General features: G+C 37.6%; 2 protein-coding genes across 2 annotated transcripts; both read left to right on the forward strand.

The window, feature by feature from the left end:
• The first annotated feature begins 2149 nt into the window (after positions 1 to 2149).
• LOC137043588 (trans-1,2-dihydrobenzene-1,2-diol dehydrogenase-like) lies at positions 2150 to 5652 on the forward strand. The gene is made up of 3 exons (XM_067419883.1): positions 2150 to 2309; positions 4529 to 4679; positions 4751 to 5652. Exons 1-3 carry the CDS (start codon positions 2199 to 2201, stop codon positions 4858 to 4860), a joined length of 372 nt encoding a protein of 123 aa, XP_067275984.1. The 5' UTR covers positions 2150 to 2198; the 3' UTR covers positions 4861 to 5652.
• Positions 5653 to 6413: 761 nt separating this feature from the next.
• Positions 6414 to 21536, forward strand: dhdh.2 (dihydrodiol dehydrogenase, tandem duplicate 2). The gene is made up of 7 exons (XM_067419884.1): positions 6414 to 6557; positions 7646 to 7757; positions 15149 to 15312; positions 15943 to 16195; positions 18944 to 19068; positions 21097 to 21247; positions 21333 to 21536. Exons 1-7 carry the CDS (start codon positions 6468 to 6470, stop codon positions 21440 to 21442), a joined length of 1005 nt encoding a protein of 334 aa, XP_067275985.1. The 5' UTR covers positions 6414 to 6467; the 3' UTR covers positions 21443 to 21536.
• The last annotated feature ends 2392 nt before the right edge of the window (positions 21537 to 23928 follow it).

Below are 23928 nucleotides of genomic sequence, written 5' to 3' on the forward strand. Positions count from 1 at the left end.
CCTAAAGGATTATTAGGAACACCTGTTCAATTTCTCATTAATGCAATTATCTAATCAGCCAATCACTTGGCAGTTCTTAAATGCATTTAGGGGTGTGGTCCTGGTCAAGACAATCTCCTGAACTCCAGACTGAATGTCAGAATGGGAAAGAAAGGGGATTTAATCTATTATGAGCGTGGCATGGTTGTTGGTGCCAGACGGGCCGGTCTGAGTATTTCACAATCTGCTCAGTTACTGGGATTTTCACACGCAACCATTTCTAGGGTTTACAAAGAATGGTGTGAAAAGGGAAACACATCCAGTATGCAGCAGTCCTGTGGGTGAAAATGCCTTGTTGATGCTCGAGGTCAGAGGAGAATGGGCCGACTGATTCAAGCTGATAGAAGAGCAACTTTGACTGAAATAACCACTCGTTACAACCGAGGTATGCAGCAAAGCATTTGTGAAGCCACAACACGCACAACCTTGAGGCGGATGGGCTACACCAGCAGAAGACCCCACCGGGTACCACTCATCTCCACTACAAACAGGAAAAAGGGGCAACAATTTGCACAAGCTCACCAAAATTGGACAGTTGAAGACTGGAGAAATGTTGCCTGGTCTGATGAGTCTCGATTTCTGCTGAGACATTCAGATGGTAGAGTCAGGATTTGGCGTAAACAGAATGAGAACATGGATCCATCATGCCTTGTTACCACTGTGCAGGCTGGTGGTGGTGGTGTAATGGTGTGGGGGATGTTTTCTTGGCACACTTTAGGCCCCTTAGTGCCAATTGGGCATCATTTAAATGCCACGGCCGACCTGAGCATTGTTTCTGACCATGTCCATCCCTTTATGACCACCATGTCCCCATCCTCTGATGGCTACTTCCAGCAGGATAATGCACCATGTCACAAAGCTTTCTTGAACATGACAATGAGTTGACTGAACTAAAATGGCCGCCACAGTCCCCAGATCTCAACCCAATAGAGCATCTTTGGGATGTGGTGGAACCGGAGCTTCGTGCCCTGGATGTGCATCCCACAAATCTCCATCAACTGCAAGATGCTCTCCTATCAATATGGGCCAACATCTCTAAAGAATGCTTTCAGCAGCTTGTTGATCAATGCCACGGAGAATTAAGGCAGTTCTGAAGGTGAAAGGGTCAGACACAGTATTAGTGTGTGTTCCTAATAATCCTTTAGGGGCGTGTATTTATTTATATGTAGTTGGCGTTTTTAGTTTGAGTTTATAGATACTATTATATTTTTAGTTAATATTTTGAAATAAATTTCATATAGTTTTAGTTTTTCGTTTATTTATATCTTAGTATTATACTTCTATAGTTTTGGTTAATTTTTTTTTTTGATTTTCATTTTCATGTCAGTTAAATCTTTAGTAATTTTGTTGTATGTTTTCGTCTTTTTTGTTATTTTGCATTAATCAATAATAATTAATTTCATTTGCAATTTTTTCGCTTTAATTTCAGTTAAATTTTTAGTAATTTGTTTATATGTTTTTTTATATGTCTATATAGTTTTAGTTTATATCTTATAAGATACTATTTATATAAAAAATATAAACTATATTTTTTGTTAATATTTTGAATTTTATTTCATTTTTACATTTTCTGTTTTAACTTTAATTCCAGTCAAAGTTTTAGATATTGAGTTAGATGTTTTTGGTCATTTTTTATTATTATACATTTTTTTATATGTCTATATAGTTTTAGTGTTTAGTTTATTTACATCTTAGTGTGATACTTTCCTAGATTTAGATCATATTTTGAATTTGAGTTTAGTTTACATTTTCAGTTAAAGTTTTAGTAATTGTTTGTAGGTTTTGGTACATTTTTAAATAGCTTTACTTTTTGAACTAGTATATCTATAGTTTGAGGTTTTTATATCTTAGAATCACTGAGATACTTATATACATTTTGTTCATATTTTGAATTTAATTGTATTTTTGTATTTTCTGTTTTCATTTTAATTTCCTTTAAATTTTTTATAATTTTGTTGTATGTTTTATATTAATAAGTCTATTTAGCTACTTAGAACTTCATTAGATAAAATAGAACGTCTATTTTTCTAAATATAACTGTCATCACCACCACATTATTTACAGTCAATGTTCTTGTGCAAACACGGCTTTATCTGAGAAGGTTTTTCCATATGAACTCAACATGATCTTTGCTTCATCTGTCAGGAGTGGATGAGTCGATGGTGGTGGTGTTGAAGTTCTCCGGGAACAGGATGGCAGTGTGTTCTAGCACTCTCGCTTGCATGCTTCCGAACGACGCCACCATCTGTGGAACCAGAGGAACCATCAGAGTGCGTGACTGAATGAGAAACACACACACACACACACACACACACACACACACACACACACACACACACACACACACACACACACACATACACGCACATGTCGTGTTTTCATGTTTAATGGGGACTTTCCATAGGCGTAATGGATTTCATACTGTACAAACTGTACATCCTATCCCCTTACACTGCCCCTGCCCCTAAACCTACCCATCACACACACACACACACACACACACACACACACACACACACACACACACACACACACACACACACACACACACAGCCCCTAAACCTACCCATCACAGGAAACATTCTGCATTTTTACTTTCTCAAAAAAACTCCTTCTGTGTGATTTATAAGATGTTTTCCTCATGGGGACCTAAAAATGTCCCCACAAGGACAAGGATTTCGGATATTGCCATCTTTGTGGGGACATTTTGTCCCCATAACGTAGGGATTACCAGGTCACACACACACACACACACACACACACACACACACACACACACACACACACACACACACACACACACACACACACACACACACACACACACACACACACACACACACACACATGTTGGTCTATGTGGTTTACAGGGACTCTCCATAGGCGTAGTGGTTTTTATACTGTACAAACCGTATTTTCTATCCCCTTACACTGCCCCTACCCCTAAACCTACCCATCACACACACACACACACACACACTGCCCCTAAACCTACCCATCACAGGAAACATTCTGCATTTTTGCTTTCTCAAAAAAACATCATTTAGTATGTTTTTAAGGCCATTTGAATTATGAGACATTTGACATGTCCTCATAAACCACATTTATAGTGTAATACCCATGTAGTTATACAAATTTGTGTCCTCATAAACCACATAAACAGGCTCACACACACACACACACACACACACACACACACACACACACACACACACACACACACACACACACACACACACACTGCCCCTAAACCTACCCATCACAGGAAACATTCTGCATTTTTACTTTCTCGAAAAAACATAATTTAGTATGTTTTAAAGCTATTTCAAATATGAGGACATTTTTTAGCTTTACAAAGTAAATAAAATGTAATACTTTAACCTCCACTCCAGGGCCATTTTGGGGGAATTGGCCTGGATTTGGCCTACCCAAATTGAAAAGCCTCCCATACACACATACAGTGGTTCAAAATGTTGGTGTCATTTTACAGGAAACCCTTTAAAGTTACATAAAACTCTGCTAAAAGTGATAAACATGTAAGTATATGTTGTCTAAGCTGTAATCCCCCCCCCCCCCACACACACACACAAAAAGTAGGCATTTTTTGTTTTTATCTTTCATAAATTCATTTGTGAAAGTGTGTAACTCAGGCCCTGTGTGCTCTAGGAACCTGCAGACAGTTTGGGCTGTTTCCACTAAATTACAGAAAATAGTGGAAAAAAGAAGTTTGTCTGTGTCATGTTGTATGCAAGATTTATTCAAATGGGTCTGAAGGGATGACCCCACTACCCCCCTCCACCACCCCCTCCCACCCCCATATACAGTGATATAAATACAATATCCCAGTGTCATTAAATTAATTATACATGCTGGAAGCAGCTCAAACTCTCTGCCGGGTCCTAGAGCACACAGGGCCTGAGTTACACACTTTCAAAAAATAATTTGTATAAGACAATCGAAAAGCATATTTTTGGGGGGGTTATAACAGTTTACACAACATATACTTACATGTTTATCACTTTTAGCAGAGTTTTATGTAACTTTAAAGAGTTTCCTGTAAAATGACACTAACATTTTGAACCAATTTGGGTAGGCCAAATCCAGGCGGAAATGGCACCTGAGTTATTTAGTGTAAATACATTACTATGTGTAAAACAAACGCCAAAGTGATGCATATCTCCAGAAAGAAGAGACTCTGGTACCACACAGGACATCAGAGCTCCTCCACAGACATTTAAAATGGAAAGTATATACATGACGATGTGATTCCCGCCCCTGTACAGGGTCCACGGAGTTTAAAAACCACAAAAAAAACTAAACACAAAAAAAGTCAAGACCAAAATTACCTAAAAGCTTGTCTAAATACAAGTGTCTTCAGCTGCTTTTTAAAATAATCAACAGATTCCGCCACACGCAACGCGGGGTGACAGCAGCTTTGTAAAGAGAATAGTGGGTTAGTATGCACACTGATCTGTGGTCTGTGCACTAGGTGGCGCGTCCCATGCACTGCCCAACCACTCTGGAGGTGAATGGGAAAAAGACGGAGTTTCCTCTTCCTGAGCCTGCATTGCCTCTGAACTTCGAGAACAGTACCGGACTGAGGTACGAAGCAGAAGAAGTCAGACGCTGCCTCCTGAAAGGTAACACACAGTTCAACACAAGCTCTGTGAAGACTCGCATCCGTCCTGAGCGACTCTCGTCTGTCTTACAGGACTGAAGGAGAGCATTAAGATGTCCCTGAAAGACTCCGAACTTCTAACTGAGATCATGGATGAGGCCAGGAGGCAGGTGGGCGTGGTTTATGAGCAGGACAGCCAATGACTGCCCTCCATTCCTTGATTGATCTGAGGCCTGATTGAGGCCCAACTCAGGAAAAGATCACGTTTGAACATTCGTATCGTGTGCAGAGCTGGACAGTCACTCAGCTCATTTACTCGAGTCCTGTACTGAAGTTCACTGTTTGAGTATCTGTGCTTTACTGGAGTATTATTTTTACTTTAACTTCACTCCATCTGAAAGACAAATATCGTCCTTTTTACTCCACTACATTTCTATCAAGGTCCTCGAAGTGGAAAGTCGTTTCTGTCGCAGCTTTGAAAGTCAGTGGATGATTTTTTTCTTCTTTAAAAGGTGTTTGGGTTTTTGGGCCTTTCAGGAATCACTCTTGTAGAGTCTCGTGAAGTTCAATGATTTCACAGCATTTATTAAACACTGATTTATAGTTTAGAGCAAAATGGAAGAAGACGGATGTCCAAATGCTCATTTAGTGGAGTATTCACATAAACAAAGTTGATTCTGTCTTCAGTGAAGGTGAACAGTGGGAGAATATCAGATGTGTATCAGTGTATTGGATCCGTGCATTCGGCCTTAAAGTGACAGCGCTTTATAAAGAGCTTTGTAACTTTTCTACAAGTATTTAAATGAGTTTAAGTTAGTCGTATGCTAGTGTGTCAGATGGAGCGTCACTGACCGGCTTAAACCATCATAATGTGCATTTATACAACTATAATAAAATAATGCGATGACATAAAAAAGTACATTTACTTTTGATACTTAAGTACTTTTGAAAACAAATACTTCTGTACCTTTACTTCAGTAAAAATGTTTCTAAAACTTTCACTTGTAACGGAGTAATGTTTGACCAGTAGTACTTTTACTCAAGTAATGAAGTTGTGTACTTTGTCCACTTCTTGTGTGTGTGTGCGCGCGTGTGTGTGCGTGCGTGTGTGTGTGCGTGTGTGTGTAGTGGTGGAGAAAATCATGCACAATAAACATGACACTAACACAGTGGAATCCTTTCTTCGGTTCATCATGATAGTCAAACGAGTGATGCTGAAGTTTGCCACAAATAAAAAGCATATTTTTTGTGTCCCTGGAATATAATTCAGATAAAACTAAAATAAAGTTAGCAGTACACACTGCTCAGTATTCAGTGAGCCATTCTGAAATAAAGGGTTTGTCTCCATCTGCTGGTTCTTACAGTAGTCACGAAGCTTTTCAAAACTCCGAGTCAATTGAATCAATTGCTTCACAAAACGATTCACTGATTCGAAGCGCTGGAAACGCTGCTGACACTAGCCAAAACTGTGTACTTGCAAGGAAAAATAAAGCCAAAAGATCTATAAAACACTAACTGCAATTGTTTTATTGACATTGTCATCTAATAGCATTAAATATGTGTCTGCATATGTGTTATTTTATTAATTGTAGTCTTTGTCTTATGGAGAGCTTGCTAATCACCCCGCGAAGAGTATATTAGCTCAAATTGTTCCTCCATGTGTCATAAAAAATGTTTACAAATTTACAAAACTTAAAAAAGATAATTTGAAACAGCTATGACGTAACGAAGCCTCGTGTGCTGAAGTCACGTGACCTTTTTGGTGCGAGTGACACGCTCCGAAATCTTCTTAAAAAGAAGTTTAGCGATCATGGCGCTCAGGTGGGGCATCTGCAGCGCGGGGAGGATCAGTCATGACTTTACAGTGGCACTGAAGACCCTCCCGCCAGAACAGCATCAGGTACACACACACACACACACACACACACACACACACACACACACCTGAGACACTGCTGACTGACTAACTACAGGACACACATCGACACGCACACTGTGTGAAGGCGCTAACAGGGTTAATACTGACATGCATTCTCATAAGACGCTTTACTGATGCATTCCACAAACTTCTGTATGATCTGCTGACTGTAAACAAACAAAACCGCACATCTGAATCCGGGAACTTTCCTGTGCAGCGGAGAAACACCGCCACCGTCAACTCACACAGCGATACATAATGTTGCCTATAGTATAGTGTTTAATTATGCATAACAAAAATAGATACATTATAGCATATAATACAGTGTTTAATTACGCATATTCATAACAATAATATATACATTGTTGCCTATAGTATAGTGTTTAATTATGCATAACATTAAGTTACATTATAGCATATAATATAAAGTTTAATAATGCTTAATAATAGATACATTATATCATATAATGTTTAGTTATGCATAACAATAATAGATACATTATAGCATATCATGTTTAGTTATGCATAACAATAATACATTATAGCATATAATATAGTGTTTAATTATGCATAACAATAAAATATACATTGTTGCATATAGCATTGTTTAATTATGCATGACAATAATATATTCGTTATTGCATAATTTTAATTATGCATAACAATAATACATATATTATAGCATATAATATAATGTGTAGTTATGCATAAAAATAATAGATACATTATAGCATATAATATAGTGTTTAATTGTGCATAACAATAATAGATACATTGTTGCACATAGCATAATGTTTAATTGTGCATGACAATAATAGATACAATATTGCATAAATGTAATCATGCATAACAATAATGTATACATTATAGCATATAATATAATGTTTAATTATGCATAACAATAATAGATACATTGTTGCATATAATAGAATATATAATGACGGTGTAGGTACCTAGTAATATTTGATTAAAATTAATAATAATAATATCTAAACAAATGTACACTTTTAATCTGGTAATATAGTTGTAATTGTAAGAATGATGGACTGGTGTTTCATTGCTGAATGCAGGCGGTGGCCGTGGCTGCGCGTGATCTGAAGCATGCGCAGGAGTTTGCGCAGAAGCACGGCATCCCTCGTGCATACGGCAGCTATGAAGAGCTGGCCAAAGATCCAGAGATCGGTGAGACAATACTGATCTCAGAACAGCGTCTGTGTAAAACTATCATCATCATGTGTCCATTAAACTGCCTCCATCTGCTCTCCCTTCACATACTAGTCAAAATCACTTCGAGGTTGAAAATAGCTAGCTTTTATTATGTTACATTATTACACTATCTACTCCCTTATAGTACTGCAAAATGTATTTATTTAAACACTTTTTATCTTAACACTTAAATTGAAATGATTGTGTTCATATGATTACTTTATTTGTCCCTGTTAATGGGAATTTGTTTTAAGCATGACATATAAAGCTGCATAACAACATAATCAAATCGGTAACTCACACAGTCGAGTCCTTCACACTAGAATTCAGCGGTGTTAGCCAAAGGAACAGAAGTAGCAATATGGTAGTGGCAGTATGGTTGTATTTGTAGTAGTATGGTATTAGCAGTATGGTAGTTACAAAAGCTATTATTTGAATAATTAAATTTAATATTAAGTTAGAAATGCATGAATAAGATTTTAGGTTTAGATTTTAAAGTGTTTGGATTTATATGTATATTCGTTAAACACCCCTATGTTTATTCTGTAATGGTTTGCTCCGTTTTATTATTGGACTGCTTCGGTGTCTTTTGTTTGAGCCCCTTAGTAAGAAAGAAAGAAAGACGGAGCTACACAGTTTTTTGACCGGAGTTTTATTTCTGTTTATTGTATAAAAACATTAATTAAAACATTGAAATTTGAACAAAGACCCGAGTCAATTCTTTGCCAGAGAACAACACAGATTATTGCTATTACAGAGTACTGGTATGGTTGTAGTTGTTTGTAGTATGGTTGTAGTTGTTTGTAGTATGGTTGTAGTTGTTTGTAGTATGGTTGTAGTTGTAGTAGTATGGTTGTAGTTGTAGTTGTTGTGGTATGGTTGTATTTGTAGTAGTATGGTTGTATTTGTAGTAGTATGGTTGTAGTTGTTGTAGTATGGTTGTATTTGTAGTAGTATGGTTGTAGTTGTTGTAGTATGGTTGTAGTTGGTGTAATATGGTTGTAGTTGGTGTAGTATGGTTGTAGTTGGTGTAGTATGGTTGTAGTTGTTTGTTGTATGGTTGTAGTTATAGTAGTATGGTTGTAGTTGTTGTAGTATGGTTGTAGTTGGTGTAGTATGGTTGTAGTTGGTGTAGTATGGTTGTAGTTGTTGTAGTATGGTTGTAGTTGTTTGTAGTATGGTTGTAGTTGTTTGTAGTATGGTTGTAGTTGTTGTAGTATGGTTGTAGTTGTTTGTAGTATGGTTGTAGTTGTTTGTAGTATGGTTGTAGTTGTTGTAGTATGGTTGTAGTTGCTGTAGTATGGTTGTAGTTGGTGTAGTATGGTTGTAGTTGTTGTAGTATGGTTGTAGTTGTTGTAGTATGGTTGTAGTTGTTTGTAGTATGGTTGTAGTTGTTTGTAGTATGGTTGTAGTTGTTGTAGTATGGTTGTAGTTGCTGTAGTATGGTTGTAGTTGGTGTAGTATGGTTGTAGTTGTTGTAGTATGGTTGTAGTTGGTGTAGTATGGTTGTAGTTGTTTGTTGTATGGTTGTAGTTGTTTGTAGTATGGTTGTAGTTGTTGTAGTATGGTTGTAGTTGTTTGTAGTATGGTTGTAGTTGTTTGTAGTATGGTTGTAGTTGTTGTAGTATGGTTGTAGTTGCTGTAGTATGGTTGTAGTTGGTGTAGTATGGTTGTAGTTGTTGTAGTATGGTTGTAGTTGTTGTAGTATGGTTGTAGTTGTTGTAGTATGGTTGTAGTTGTTGTAGTATGGTTGTAGTATGGTTGTAGTTGGTGTAGTATGGTTGTAGTTGTTGTAGTATGGTTGTAGTTGCTGTAGTATGGTTGTAGTTGCTGTAGTATGGTTGTAGTTGGTGTAGTATGGTTGTAGTTGTTGTAGTATGGTTGTAGTTGTTTGTAGTATGGTTGTAGTTGTTTGTAGTATGGTTGTAGTTGTTTGTAGTATGGTTGTAGTTGTTGTAGTATGGTTGTAGTTGGTGTAGTATGGTTGTAGTTGGTGTAGTATGGTTGTAGTTGGTGTAGTATGGTTGTAGTTGTTGTAGTATGGTTGTAGTTGGTGTAGTATGGTTGTAGTTGGTGTAGTATGGTTGTAGTTGGTGTAGTATGGTTGTAGTTGTTGTAGTATGGTTGTAGTTGTTTGTAGTATGGTTGTAGTTGTTGTAGTATGGTTGTAGTTGTTGTAGTTGTTGTAGTATGGTTGTAGTTGTTGTAGTATGGTTGTAGTTGTTGTAGTATGGTTGTAGTTGTTTTAGTATGGTTGTAGTTGGTGTAGTATGGTTGTAGTTGTTGTAGTATGGTTGTAGTTGTTGTAGTTGGTGTAGTATGGTTGTAGTTGTTGTAGTTGGTGTATTATGGTTGTAGTTGTTGTAGTATGGTTGTAGTTGTTGTAGTATGGTTGTAGTTGGTGTAGTATGGTTGTAGTTGGTGTAGTATGGTTGTAGTTGGTGTAGTATGGTTGTAGTTGTAGTAGTATGGTTGTAGTTGTTGTAGTATGGTTGTAGTTGGTGTAGTATGGTTGTAGTTGGTGTAGTATGGTTGTAGTTGTTTGTAGTATGGTTGTAGTTGTAGTAGTATGGTTGTAGTGGTTGTAGTATGGTTGTAGTTGGTGTAGTATGGTTGTAGTTGGTGTAGTATGGTTGTAGTTGGTGTAGTATGGTTGTAGTTGTTGTAGTATGGTTGTAGTTGGTGTAGTATGGTTGTAGTTGTTGTAGTTGTTGTAGTATGGTTGTAGTTGTTTGTAGTATGGTTGTAGTTGTTGTAGTATGGTTGTAGTTGTTGTAGTTGTTGTAGTATGGTTGTAGTTGTTGTAGTATGGTTGTAGTTGTTGTAGTATGGTTGTAGTTGTTGTAGTTGTTGTAGTATGGTTGTAGTTGGTGTAGTATGGTTGTAGTTGGTGTAGTATGGTTGTAGTTGGTGTAGTATGGTTGTAGTTGGTGTAGTATGGTTGTAGTTGTTTTAGTATGGTTGTAGTTGGTGTAGTATTGTTGTAGTTGTTGTAGTATGGTTGTAGTTGTTGTAGTATGGTTGTAGTTGGTGTAGTATGGTTGTAGTTGTTGTAGTATGGTTGTAGTTGTTGTAGTATGGTTGTAGTTGGTGTAGTATGGTTGTAGTTGGTGTAGTATGGTTGTAGTTGTTGTAGTATGGTTGTAGTTGGTGTAGTATGGTTGTAGTTGGTGTAGTATGGTTGTAGTTGGTGTAGTATGGTTGTAGTTGTTTGTTGTATGGTTGTAGTTATAGTAGTATGGTTGTAGTTGTTGTAGTATGGTTGTAGTTGGTGTAGTATGGTTGTAGTTGGTGTAGTATGGTTGTAGTTGTTGTAGTATGGTTGTAGTTGTTTGTAGTATGGTTGTAGTTGTTTGTAGTATGGTTGTAGTTGTTGTAGTATGGTTGTAGTTGTTTGTAGTATGGTTGTAGTTGTTTGTAGTATGGTTGTAGTTGTTGTAGTATGGTTGTAGTTGCTGTAGTATGGTTGTAGTTGGTGTAGTATGGTTGTAGTTGTTGTAGTATGGTTGTAGTTGTTGTAGTATGGTTGTAGTTGTTTGTAGTATGGTTGTAGTTGTTTGTAGTATGGTTGTAGTTGTTGTAGTATGGTTGTAGTTGCTGTAGTATGGTTGTAGTTGGTGTAGTATGGTTGTAGTTGTTGTAGTATGGTTGTAGTTGGTGTAGTATGGTTGTAGTTGTTTGTTGTATGGTTGTAGTTGTTTGTAGTATGGTTGTAGTTGTTGTAGTATGGTTGTAGTTGTTTGTAGTATGGTTGTAGTTGTTTGTAGTATGGTTGTAGTTGTTGTAGTATGGTTGTAGTTGCTGTAGTATGGTTGTAGTTGGTGTAGTATGGTTGTAGTTGTTGTAGTATGGTTGTAGTTGTTGTAGTATGGTTGTAGTTGTTGTAGTATGGTTGTAGTTGTTGTAGTATGGTTGTAGTATGGTTGTAGTTGGTGTAGTATGGTTGTAGTTGTTGTAGTATGGTTGTAGTTGCTGTAGTATGGTTGTAGTTGCTGTAGTATGGTTGTAGTTGGTGTAGTATGGTTGTAGTTGTTGTAGTATGGTTGTAGTTGTTTGTAGTATGGTTGTAGTTGTTTGTAGTATGGTTGTAGTTGTTTGTAGTATGGTTGTAGTTGTTGTAGTATGGTTGTAGTTGGTGTAGTATGGTTGTAGTTGGTGTAGTATGGTTGTAGTTGGTGTAGTATGGTTGTAGTTGTTGTAGTATGGTTGTAGTTGGTGTAGTATGGTTGTAGTTGGTGTAGTATGGTTGTAGTTGGTGTAGTATGGTTGTAGTTGGTGTAGTATGGTTGTAGTTGTTTGTAGTATGGTTGTAGTTGTTGTAGTATGGTTGTAGTTGTTGTAGTTGTTGTAGTATGGTTGTAGTTGTTGTAGTATGGTTGTAGTTGGTGTAGTATGGTTGTAGTTGGTGTAGTATGGTTGTAGTTGTTGTAGTATGGTTGTAGTTGTTTGTAGTATGGTTGTAGTTGTTGTAGTATGGTTGTAGTTGGTGTAGTATGGTTGTAGTTGTTTGTAGTATGGTTGTAGTTGTAGTAGTATGGTTGTAGTTGTTTGTAGTATGGTTGTAGTTGTTTGTAGTATGGTTGTAGTTGTTGTAGTATGGTTGTAGTTGTTTGTAGTATGGTTGTAGTTGTTTGTAGTATGGTTGTAGTTGTTGTAGTATGGTTGTAGTTGCTGTAGTATGGTTGTAGTTGGTGTAGTATGGTTGTAGTTGTTTGTAGTATGGTTGTAGTTGTTGTAGTATGGTTGTAGTTGGTGTAGTATGGTTGTAGTTGTTGTAGTATGGTTGTAGTTGTTGTAGTATGGTTGTAGTATGGTTGTAGTTGGTGTAGTATGGTTGTAGTTGTTGTAGTATGGTTGTAGTTGCTGTAGTATGGTTGTAGTTGGTGTAGTATGGTTGTAGTTGTTGTAGTATGGTTGAAGTTGTTTGTAGTATGGTTGTAGTTGTTGTAGTATGGTTGTAGTTGTTGTAGTATGGTTGTAGTATGGTTGTAGTTGGTGTAGTATGGTTGTAGTATGGTTGTAGTTGTTGTAGTATGGTTGTAGTTGTTGTAGTATGGTTGTAGTTGTTGTAGTATGGTTGTAGTTGGTGTAGTATGGTTGTAGTTGGTGTAGTATGGTTGTAGTTGGTGTAGTATGGTTGTAGTTGGTGTAGTATGGTTGTAGTTGTTGTAGTATGGTTGTAGCTGTAGTAGTATGGTTGTAGTTGTTGTAGTATGGTTGTAGTTGTAGTAGTATGGTTGTAGTTGTAGTAGTATGGTTGTAGTTGGTGTAGTATGGTTGTAGTTGGTGTAGTATGGTTGTAGTTGTTGTAGTATGGTTGTAGTTGTAGTAGTATGGTTGTAGTTGTAGTAGTATGGTTGTAGTTGGTGTAGTATGGTTGTAGTTGTTGTAGTATGGTTGTAGTTGTAGTAGTATGGTTGTAGTTGTTGTAGTATGGTTGTAGTTGTTGTAGTATGGTTGTAGTTGTTGTAGTATGGTTGTAGTTGTAGTAGTATGGTTGTAGTTGTTGTAGTATGGTTGTAGTATGGTTGTAGTTGTTGTAGTATGGTTGAAGTTGTAGTAGTATGGTTGTAGTTGTTGTAGTATGGTTGTAGTATGGTTGTAGTTGTTGTAGTATGGTTGTAGTTGTAGTAGTATGGTTGTAGTTGTTGTAGTATGGTTGTAGTAGTATGGTTGTAGTTGTAGTAGTATGGTTGTAGTATGGTTGTAGTTGTTGTAGTATGGTTGTAGTTGTTGTAGTATGGTTAAAGTAGTAGTAGTATGGTTGTATTTGTTGTAGTATGGTTGTAGTTGTAGTAGTATGGTTGTAGTTGTTGTAGTGTGGTTGTAGTTGTAGTAGTATGGTTGTAGTTGTTGTAGTATTGTTGTAGTTGTTGTAGTATGGTTGAAGTTGTTGTAGTATGGTTGTAGTTGTTGTAGTATGGTTGAAGTTGTAGTAGTATGGTTGTAGTTGTAGTAGTATGGTTGTAGTATGGTTGTAGTTGTTGTAGTATGGTTGTAGTTGTTGTAGTATGGTTGTAGTTGTTGTAGTATGGTTGTAGTTGTAGTAGTATGGTTGTAGTTGTTGTAGTATGGTTGTAGTTGTTGTAGTATGGTTGAAGTTGTTGTAGTATGGTTGTAGTTGTAGTAGTATGGTTGTAGTTGTTGTAGTATGGTTGTAGTTGTTGTAGTATGGTTGAAGTTGTTGTAGTATGGTTGTAGTTGTTGTAGTATGGTTGAAGTTGTAGTAGTATGGTTGTAGTTGTAGTAGTATGGTTGTAGTATGGTTGTAGTTGTTGTAGTATGGTTGTAGTTGTTGTAGTATGGTTGTAGTTGTAGTAGTATGGTTGTAGTATGGTTGTAGTTGTTGTAGTATGGTTGTAGTTGTTGTAGTATGGTTGTAGTTGTAGTAGTATGGTTGTAGTTGTTGTAGTATGGTTGTAGTTGTTGTAGTATGGTTGAAGTTGTTGTAGTATGGTTGTAGTTGTTGTAGTATGGTTGAAGTTGTAGTAGTATGGTATTAGCAGTATGGTAGTAGTGGTATGGTTGTAGTAGTTTTCTGGTATGGTAGGAGCAGTATGGTAAACCAGGTTGATCATACTACAAAAACATCACCTGCAGAAAATGACGGTTATGGATCTGACAAATATCCAGTGCACGTGTGTGTGTATCACAGTAAATGATGACAGTAATTTAGTTACTTCGTAACGCGTTACTCTAATCTGACTACTTTTTTCCAGTAACGAGTAATCTAACGTGTTACTATTTCCAAACCAGTAATCAGATTTAAGTAATTTATCCAAGTCACTGTGAGTTACTATTTTAGTCATTTTCCTTAGTAAAAAATAAATAAAATAAATATTTCTTCTTGCGTCTCGGGGAGAGTATTTTTTCAGAAAATATTTTTAAATTTCAACTTAAAATGTCAGGAGATACATCGTTGACGTTACTGTAAAAATGCACTTCCAATAAAGTGAGTGTTGGCAAAAACGGTCGTCATTTCTGTGTTGAGGCGGCAGCGGTGTTGTCGGAAACGGCTGAATGTAACTAATAAAGTAACTTGTAATCTTACTTAGTTACTTTTTAAATGAAGTAATCTGTAAAGTAACTAAGTCACTTTTTAAAGGAGTAATCAGTAATCAGATTACTTTTTTTTGTATTATATTTCTTAGTCAAGTTTTAGTTAAAACATTTTAGTCTTTTTTTTCATAAATTATTTCTGAGATTATTTCTAATACCATTTCAGTCAAATAGTGTTTCACACATCTCAAATATTGGTTGAATGTCATAAATACCAGACAAAATACAGTTATCAGATTACTTTTTCAAAGTAACTGTGGCAACACTGATCACAGTGTGATAGTGAGTGTAGAGATTGTGTGTTTCAGACGTGGTGTATGTGGGCACCATCCACCCTCATCATCTGTCGGTGGGCGTTCTCTTCATGAACGCTAAGAAGAACATCCTGTGTGAGAAACCGCTGGCCATGAACCTGAAGGAGGTTCAGCAACTGATCGCCACAGCGAAGAAGAACGACGTGTTCCTCATGGAGGTGAGCAGATGTTCAAGTGTTAAAGGGTTAGTTCACCCAAAAATGAAATGTCTGTCATTAACTCCTCTCCCTAATGTCGCTCCACACCCGTAAGACCTCCGTTCATCTTCACACACAGTTTAAGATATTTTAGATTTAGTCCGAGAGCGTATGCAAGTGTATGCACACTATACTGTCCATGATACATTCAGATCGCCAATTTCACGTGATTTCAACAGTTTGACACGCGATCCGAATCATGAATCGATTCGCTGACTCATAACCGTTTGAATCTTTATTTGAGGATTGAACACAAACGTGGAAGAGAAGCCAATGCTGAATAAAGTCGTAGTTTTTGTTATTTTTGGACCCAAATGTATTTTGGATGCTTCAAGAGACTCTAATTAACCCACTGATGTCTCATATGGACTACTGTGATGATGTTTTTATTCCCTTTCTGGACATGGACAGTATAGTGTGCATACACTTGCATACGCTCTCGGACTAAATATAAAATATCTTAAACTGTGTGTGAAGATGAACGGAGGTCTTACGGGTGTGGAGCGGCATTAGGGGGAGGAGTTTTTGGGTGAACTAACCCTTTAAATATATATTATCATTCTGTACTGTAACGTCACATTTCCTCCGCAGGCCGTTTGGACCCGTTTCTTCCCGGCCTCTGTGGAGATCAGCCGGCTGCTGTCCCAGATGGAGGTGGGCGAGGTGAAGGTGGTGCGTGCGGATTTCGGCGTTCCTCTCATGCATGTGGAGCGCGCAGTGAAGAAGGATCTGGGTGGAGGCGCTCTGCTCGACATCGGCATCTACTGCCTACAGTTTGTTCTGATGGTGTTTAATGGAGAGAAACCGGAGCGCGTCCAAGCAACTGGATTCTGTCTGGACACCGGTACTTAACTCACACGCAGACAAACAAGACATTACGGGACAAATAGATTGATTATGATGATGATTGACACTTGGATTGTATATGATGCAGGCAGGGTTTAAAAATCAGTGAGTTCTGAAATCTGAGATAGTTAGTGGGTTAGTTATAGCCTAGAAATCTAGACGCACCCTAGCGGCAGCAAATCTAATCTGCCTGCGAGTGTCGTCTAGCAACTCTCAATACCCTTCTGAGCTGTAATCGCCAAACTCTAGTCAGGCCAATCACATCGTGTATAGAGTCGGTGGGCGGGGCTTAACATAATGACGGCCGAGTTGCGTTTGCGTGCTTCTAGTAAACACAGAAACTGGCGAACGGCGGTCTTTCGAATCAGCTTTGACCGCGACTCTGGAAGACTTGAGTTAAGCTTTTCTCTGAGAAAAGAACGGCACTGAAGTCATTCTGAAGAAGGGAAGATGTGCTCGGAGTTTAGCCGACCGCATACGGCGAATGTTTAATCAGTCAGCTCTGCTTCACCTTCGTTGCTCTGGTTGGTTGTAGCGCTATCCTATCGCGTGCAGAGGGAGTTTGACAGACAGCCGTTTATCCGCCCCTCGGATTGAGCCGTCAATGGAGAGTTTCCAGACCAAACATCTTGATGTGGGTCAGGCTAGTCAGGCTAGAGTAGTTAGAACATTTAGATTTTTCTGATCTACATAGTATGTGCATTTTAAAGACATTTGAAGCCCCCCCCCCAAAAAAAAAAATAAATAAATAAAATAAAATAATATTCTATACTTTTATGAATTGAGAAACCATAAGAAAAAGGTGCATAAACACTGAGAGTTGTTTAGAAAGTATTAATTATTGTTTTGAACTATGCTGTATAGCTGTATTTTATTATGTTTGTTGTCAAAATTATTTGAATTTTTATTGACAAAATATTTTAGTTTTTTCCCCTATTATATCAGATAACATTTAAATCTGTCAAATGCTCATGTTACTCCACCTATGGGGCATGTTGTCACATTTCACTTCCCTTCTTTTAGGGTAAATCAAGAAAAGAGTATACACCGTATTAATGAAACAAAACCACATAAACTGTACTGGACGTGTGTGCAATAATTGTGGGGAAAAATAAATACTGAACCCCGAGTGGATTTACACAAACTGAGAAAGTCGGAAAGTGTGAGGTTGTGCGTCGCTCTCCCCTACACATTCTGCCTAATCTGATCAAATCAGCTTCAGTAATGTTTCTTTTCCCCTCACATTGACAAAATATGTGTTGCAGTAGAAAAATTACATTAGTTGCAAGAATTATTTGAATTATAAGCCTATTTTTTTATTCAAAATGGCAAAATTAGTGACATTTTTATCATTTTACTTTTGTCGGTCGTTAAACATTGCTATCCTAAAACAGCTGTCAAATGTGAAATGTTAAGTTTATCTCCGTGCACTCACTCTTTTACAGAAGCGTTGAGCTGGAATTCGCGCTCAGCATCTTCTGTGAATGTAAAGCCCCGCCTACATTGATTGATTTGATTGGTCATCTCTAATATAATATTTTGATAAGCGGTGACAAACCACTGAGGACGCTCTGATGAGAAGCTCTTGGTGCTGTGCTATATCCTTGCAACACTAAAGTAGAGTTAATACTATATAAGGCATTCATTTCACAACATTTATTATATACACCTCAGGAAAATGTGTAGATGTATTGTAGGCTACCATACAGCCATTGGATTTATTACCATGCACCTTACAGAACACATCATTGTGAACTTTATTCCCTTCTAAATTGGACATCATTACACATCAGACGGGAAATACACTGGTGTGTTTTCACTTATAAAGTCCTGTTAGGCTTATTACCAAAATATCTTCAAGAATTGCTTCTACCTTGCATTAGTACATATACAACCAGACCATCTCATCATATTCTTTTAACTATCCCAAAAAAAGAAAACAGTTTATGGCCGTTCAGCTTTTTGTTTCGCTGCTTCTAATGACTGGAAATTAATACAGAAGTCACTGAAATTGAAGTCATATTTTTCAATTTCGGCTTTTAAAAAACTACTAGGGAGTGTTTTTATTACAGAATGTAAGTGTATTAATGTTTTATATGTGTGTACTGCAGAATATGTTTTGGAGATCTAATTGAGTCTCACATTGTACTATAAACAGCAAGTCCTGAGAATGGCGCACAAAATAATGGGAGACAGCACACACCCGTCGCATTGGGACTTTGAGTGGATGCCCCTGGGGCGCCGTTTAGGGACAATTAAATGTTCGACAAATCGTTATAAATTTACTTTTGTGCCTGAGGCGGTTCGTTTATGTAACAAATTTGGTTTATTTATTGATTTATTTATTTTTTATATTTATTATTATTATTATTATTTATTATTTTTTTTTATTTTTTTGTGTGTTTTGAATGTTTGAATGTATATGTGTTAGTGTTAAATGTGAAGCACCATGTGAGCCTAAACTAAAAAAAAAACGAATTCTCTTGCCAGGCTGTTGTTAAAAATAAGAACTTGTTCTTAAGTAACTTGCCTGGTTAAATAAAGTTAATATAAAAAATACTGAGGTCTGGACCTTATAGCTGGCTACGGTCATGGATGTAGGCCTGAAGGGCACATCACTCTATAATAATAATAATAATAATAATAATAATAATAATAATAATAATAATATATAGACCTTTTCATATATACTTTAATAACATTTAAGGCATCAGAACACAGGTTTGATTGATTGTAATATCTGCAGGTGTGGATGAAGCGATGGTCGTCACACTGAAGTTCTCTGGACACAGAGTGGCCGTCTGTACCTGCACAATCGCCGCCGAGCTTCCAAACGAAGCCATCATCGTCGGAACCAAAGGCACCATCAAGGTCTGTCGAATGAGAGCATTCTGGTGTTTATTAAAGGGTTAGTTCACCCAAAAATGAAATGTCTGTCATTAACTCCTCTCCCTAATGTCGCTCCACACCCGTAAGACCTCCGTTCATCTTCACACACAGTTTAAGATATTTTAGATTTAGTCCGAGAGCGTATGCAAGTGTATGCACACTATACTGTCCATGTCCAGAAAGGGAATAATGATTCGGATTGTGTGTCAAACTGATGAAATCACGTGACATTGGCGATTCGAATCATTGATTGATTCGCTGATTCATAACCGTTTGAATCTTTATTTGAGGATTGAACACAAACCCAGAAGAGAAGCCAATGCTGAATAAAGTCGTAGTTTTTGTTATTTTTGGACCCAAATGTATTTTGGATGCTTCAAGAGACTCTAATTAACCCACTGATGTCTCATATGGACTACTGTGATGATGTTTTTATTCCCTTTCTGGACATGGACAGTATAGTGTGCATACACTTGCATACGCTCTCGGACTAAATCTAAAATATCTTAAACTGTGTGTGAAGATGAACGGAGGTCTTACGGGTGTGGAGCGACGTTAGGGAGACGAGTTAATGACAGACATTTCGTTTTTGGGTGAACTAACCCTTTAAGCTGGGCTAAATCTTCTCCGACTCTATTCCAGCTCATGCTGCTCACAACTCAGATTGTGTAAATATTTGGTGATATATTACTGAACTGCTGTCATATTCTGGCTAATGCAGCTTTTAAAGTGAAGTTATTGCTGTGCTGTTGAAGCTAAATCACAGACACCCAAACATCTCGTGATTCAGATTATTTACCTTCACATTCATTCATTTGGCAGATGCTTTTATTCAAAGTGACTGAGTCTGATGCAGGCCTGCAGAGCACATCACTGTTTAATAATAATACTTTTTATTGACTTTTATCTCAATGTACGCTTAAAGCATTGCCGAATATAGAGAAAAACATATTGGACAAGTAAATGATGGGGAAGGGGGCAATACAATGACTAAATACGCTTAAAATTAGCAAATTGAATGTATTTTTCAATTTAATAATATATTTATTTAAATTTTAATTAATTTATTTACAGGGACAGTGCATATTAATAAACATTTCTGTCAATATGCCAGTGTAAGCCAAAAGGCGATTTTTCACCTGTAGTCCCTAGACAGATGTCATCCTAAAATAGAGTAAAAAGTTACATTTTACATAACAATAAAACAACTACAATACAATTTTAAAAAGTACTACGTTAAGATGTACAATACAAACACATCAGACAAATACAAAACCCCATACACACAAAGCAGGAGGCAGCGAAAACAAGTCTAGGATTGGGCGAATGTTGACAGCTCTGATTATCAACGAAACATTTCTTTAAATTAATCTTAAATGTACTATATGTAGTTATATTTCTAATGTATATGGGGGTGAGGTTCCACTCAGTAGCAGCGCGAACAAAAATAGCTGTTTTGCCAAATACACTTTTCCTAAAAGGAATAATACAATCTCCCCTCGCTGCACCTCTGGTTCTGCTATAATCAGCCGTTCGAATGTTGACAAACACACATGCATAGTTAAAGGAACCTTATGTAAGAAATGTATTTCAATGAATCATTAAATGGCCCTGATATGTCACTAGACATTAAGAAATCATGTTAATTTCAAACACTTCTATCACTGACAACAGTTGTCCGGCCAGGATATTGTCATTTAAATGTTTTTGCTGTAGCCCTCAACTGATGTTGATGATGACATGTTGTGTTTTGGCCTGAAGCTCCGCCCTCCACCTATCGACCAATCCGGAGTCAGTAGTGTTCCGGGTTGCCAGATCTGCTCTAGTTACCACAGCTGCAGATCTACAAACGTTCCTGCAGATCCTGCCGCCAATCTGGCAACCTCGAGTCAGCGGGAGGGGGATACACCGCTCTAGTCATTTGAAAGTGATTGCAGTACCAGTTTTGGCCACAATCTTACATACACTTCCTTTAATAAAATATGTATGTGTGTTATGGTTGTCAATCAGGTTCCAGCTCATATGTGGTGTCCGACGTCTCTGATGGTGAACGGTGTGGAGACTCAGTATCCGGTGCCGAAACCCGGCCTGCCGCTGAACTTCATCAACAGCACAGGCATGAGTTACGAGGCGGAAGAGGTCCGGCTCTGCCTGCTTAAAGGTGCGGAACAGGACACAGGAAAATTTTCATTTTGGGGTGAACTGTCCCTTTAATGACCTCAGTTATTGCTTGTGATCTGATGCAGGTTTGAAGGAGAGTTCCCGCATGTCTCACGCTGACTCCGAGCTGCTGGCTGAGATCATGGATGAAGCCCGGCGGCAGGTGGGCGTGGTCTACAGCCAGGACAGCCAATGAGCTGTCACTGCCATCGCTGCTCATTAAAGGGATAGTTCAGCCAAAAATGAGAATGTGATGTTCATCTGCTGACCCCCAGGGCATCCAACATGTAGGTGTGTTTGTTTCTTCCGTAGAACACAAATGAAGATTTGTAACTCCAACCGTTGCTGTGTGCCAGTTATAATGCATGTGAATGGGTAACAATTCTATGAGAGCAAAAAAAACATGCATAGACAACGTGCACAAAGAGCCCTGCTGCTCATGACGACACATTGATGTCTTAAGACACGAACCAATCGGTTTCTGATCGCACCCGTTTGACCTCATCAGACAGAAGTAATGACGGATGGGAACACTAGATGAGATTCGTCTGATATGAGGTAAAAAAATAACATAAATACTGTTGTGTTTCTCACAGAAACCGATCGGTTCGTGTCTTAAGACATCAGTGTGTCGTCATGAGCCACAGGGTTTTTGTGTATACTGTCTATGCATGTTTTTTTTTGCTCTCATAGAATTGTTCCCCATTCACATGATTATATGACTGGCACAGCAACGGTTGAGTTAAAAATCTTCATTTGTGTTCTCCTGAAGAAACACACACACCTACATGTTGGATGCCCTGGGGGTCAGCAGATAAACATCACATTCTCATTTTTGGGTGAACTATCCCTTTAAAATAGGTCAGTAAAAGGTGTTGGGGGCTCTTTTTTTATTGGTTCAGCCATAAAATAAACTCAGGTTTTATACTGCTGCCATCATGTGTGTGTACATTCAGTCTGATTTCTCCATAATAACCTCCTGAAATAGACTTTCTGACAAGCACAAAGATACAGAACTGTGTCTCATTTAGTTCATTAGTTGTGTTTTGTGTTAGATTCTCAAACTGAGTGCAAATCATGTAAATTCTCCATCTTCATATCTCCATATTCAGCCCATCGTGTGCAGTTCATTGTGATGTTAATGAAGTTGTATTTGAAGGACAGTTTTAGTTTGACATGTCACTTGATGTCCTGATGTATGGCAATAAGGCAAGCCCTTTTAGCTTAAATTGTTCCCAGCGTTAGTCGTTGTGATTGCATTTTTACTTGTAAGAGCTCTAAAAATAAATTTTTACTAGTCATATGTCTCCATTGACTTCCATTAATTTTTAATTACAGAGCTCTAAAATTGAATTGTTACTAGTAACTATTACAATTAGAGAGCTCTGTAATTGAATTCTTACTTGTAATATGAATAAGAATTATGATGAGTAATGCTGGGAACAATTTAAGCTAAAACGAGTTTATTTATTCCCAGGATATGCATTCTTGATTAACAATTTTCATAGGAGGATTTCGATTTTCCCACTAATAAAAACTATAATTCTTGATATCTGTGATTGTATTTAGGTAAATATCACCATAGGCTTCCATTCAAATTCAATTGTTATTATCAATAAATAATTTCTTATTAGTTAAAATTCCAGTTTCACATATCAGAAATACAGTTCTTAATAGTAAACATGTTGTTGTTGTATCAATACTTTGTTACTTAACATAACATAAATTCTTGATATCAACAACTAAATTAATTGTCATAGTTGAGATGTTAATTCTTGATATGGTAACACTTCATAATAAGGTCTGATTTGTTACCGATGCAGGTGCAGGACTGATGGCTTGCCGTAGCTCTGCGTTTTTCTGTTTGTTGCTTTTATAAACTGTTTGGATTGCTTACGGGTTATCTATGACCGTCTCACATTGTTAAGCCTTCGCTCTGCGGTTCTGGATATGCATAGCTGGGATTTGAATGTGAAAGCTATGCGCGTTCACCCCGCCGATGAAGTCTGTCAATGTCATTCAACTGGAAGAAAAGGCGCAGAAACTGGAGTTGCGGCCTTCCTATCTGATGCATGTTCTTCCAACACTGCCATGGACCACATGGAGAAGAACAAGACACAGCTGGGGTGCACTCGAGTCTGCTTTCTGTGGAAGATAAGTACTGTTTCTTCTTATAGTCGCTCTGTTGAGGCGAGCACAGTGCACGGCTTTGATAAACGCACGCTCAGTTAAAATCAAAACGCGGAGAAAGCCGCTTTCCACACATGCAGCGCAGGATGACCAAACTTAGTGTGTGTAATGTTTGCAGTTGCCATATCAACATTATTTAGAGGAAACACAGCGCCAAAAGAAAAATATTAGGAAGATATCACTGAACATTTATTTAACCATAGCAAAAGTATATTTCTTAAAGGGATAGTTCACCCCAAAATTAGACAGTGATGTGTATCTGCTGACCCCCCAACCCCCATTATGGGAGTAAAAAACACACACATTGATCGATTGTATTGATCATCTGAAGTGCACGCGCCGGAACGCCGCTCCTCAAAGTGAGAGCAAACATTATTTAAAGCGACGCTCCGCCAAAGTTCAAATGCAAACACCATTTAAAGTGGCACTCCTTTGTGAAAGCGCAACCCTCATTTAAATTACCAGATCAGATTTAATTTAAGTAGTTTGATT

The sequence above is a fragment of the Pseudorasbora parva genome, chromosome 16 (assembly GCF_024679245.1).
Source record: "Pseudorasbora parva isolate DD20220531a chromosome 16, ASM2467924v1, whole genome shotgun sequence".
Lineage (NCBI taxonomy): Eukaryota > Metazoa > Chordata > Actinopteri > Cypriniformes > Gobionidae > Pseudorasbora > Pseudorasbora parva.

Bases quoted from the DNA above. Each gene is read 5' to 3' on its own strand.
- LOC137043588 (XM_067419883.1), top strand. From the start codon at position 2,199: ATGGTGGTGGTGTTGAAGTTCTCCGGGAACAGGATGGCAGTGTGTTCT. The intron at 2,310-4,528 runs GTGCGTGACTGA...TCTGTGCACTAG, and splicing joins GAACCAGAGGAACCATCAGA to GTGGCGCGTCCCATGCACTG. The intron at 4,680-4,750 runs GTAACACACAGT...TCTGTCTTACAG, and splicing joins CAGACGCTGCCTCCTGAAAG to GACTGAAGGAGAGCATTAAG.
- dhdh.2 (XM_067419884.1), top strand. From the start codon at position 6,468: ATGGCGCTCAGGTGGGGCATCTGCAGCGCGGGGAGGATCAGTCATGAC. The intron at 7,758-15,148 runs GTGAGACAATAC...TGTGTGTTTCAG, and splicing joins GGCCAAAGATCCAGAGATCG to ACGTGGTGTATGTGGGCACC. The intron at 19,069-21,096 runs GTCTGTCGAATG...GTTGTCAATCAG, and splicing joins GAACCAAAGGCACCATCAAG to GTTCCAGCTCATATGTGGTG.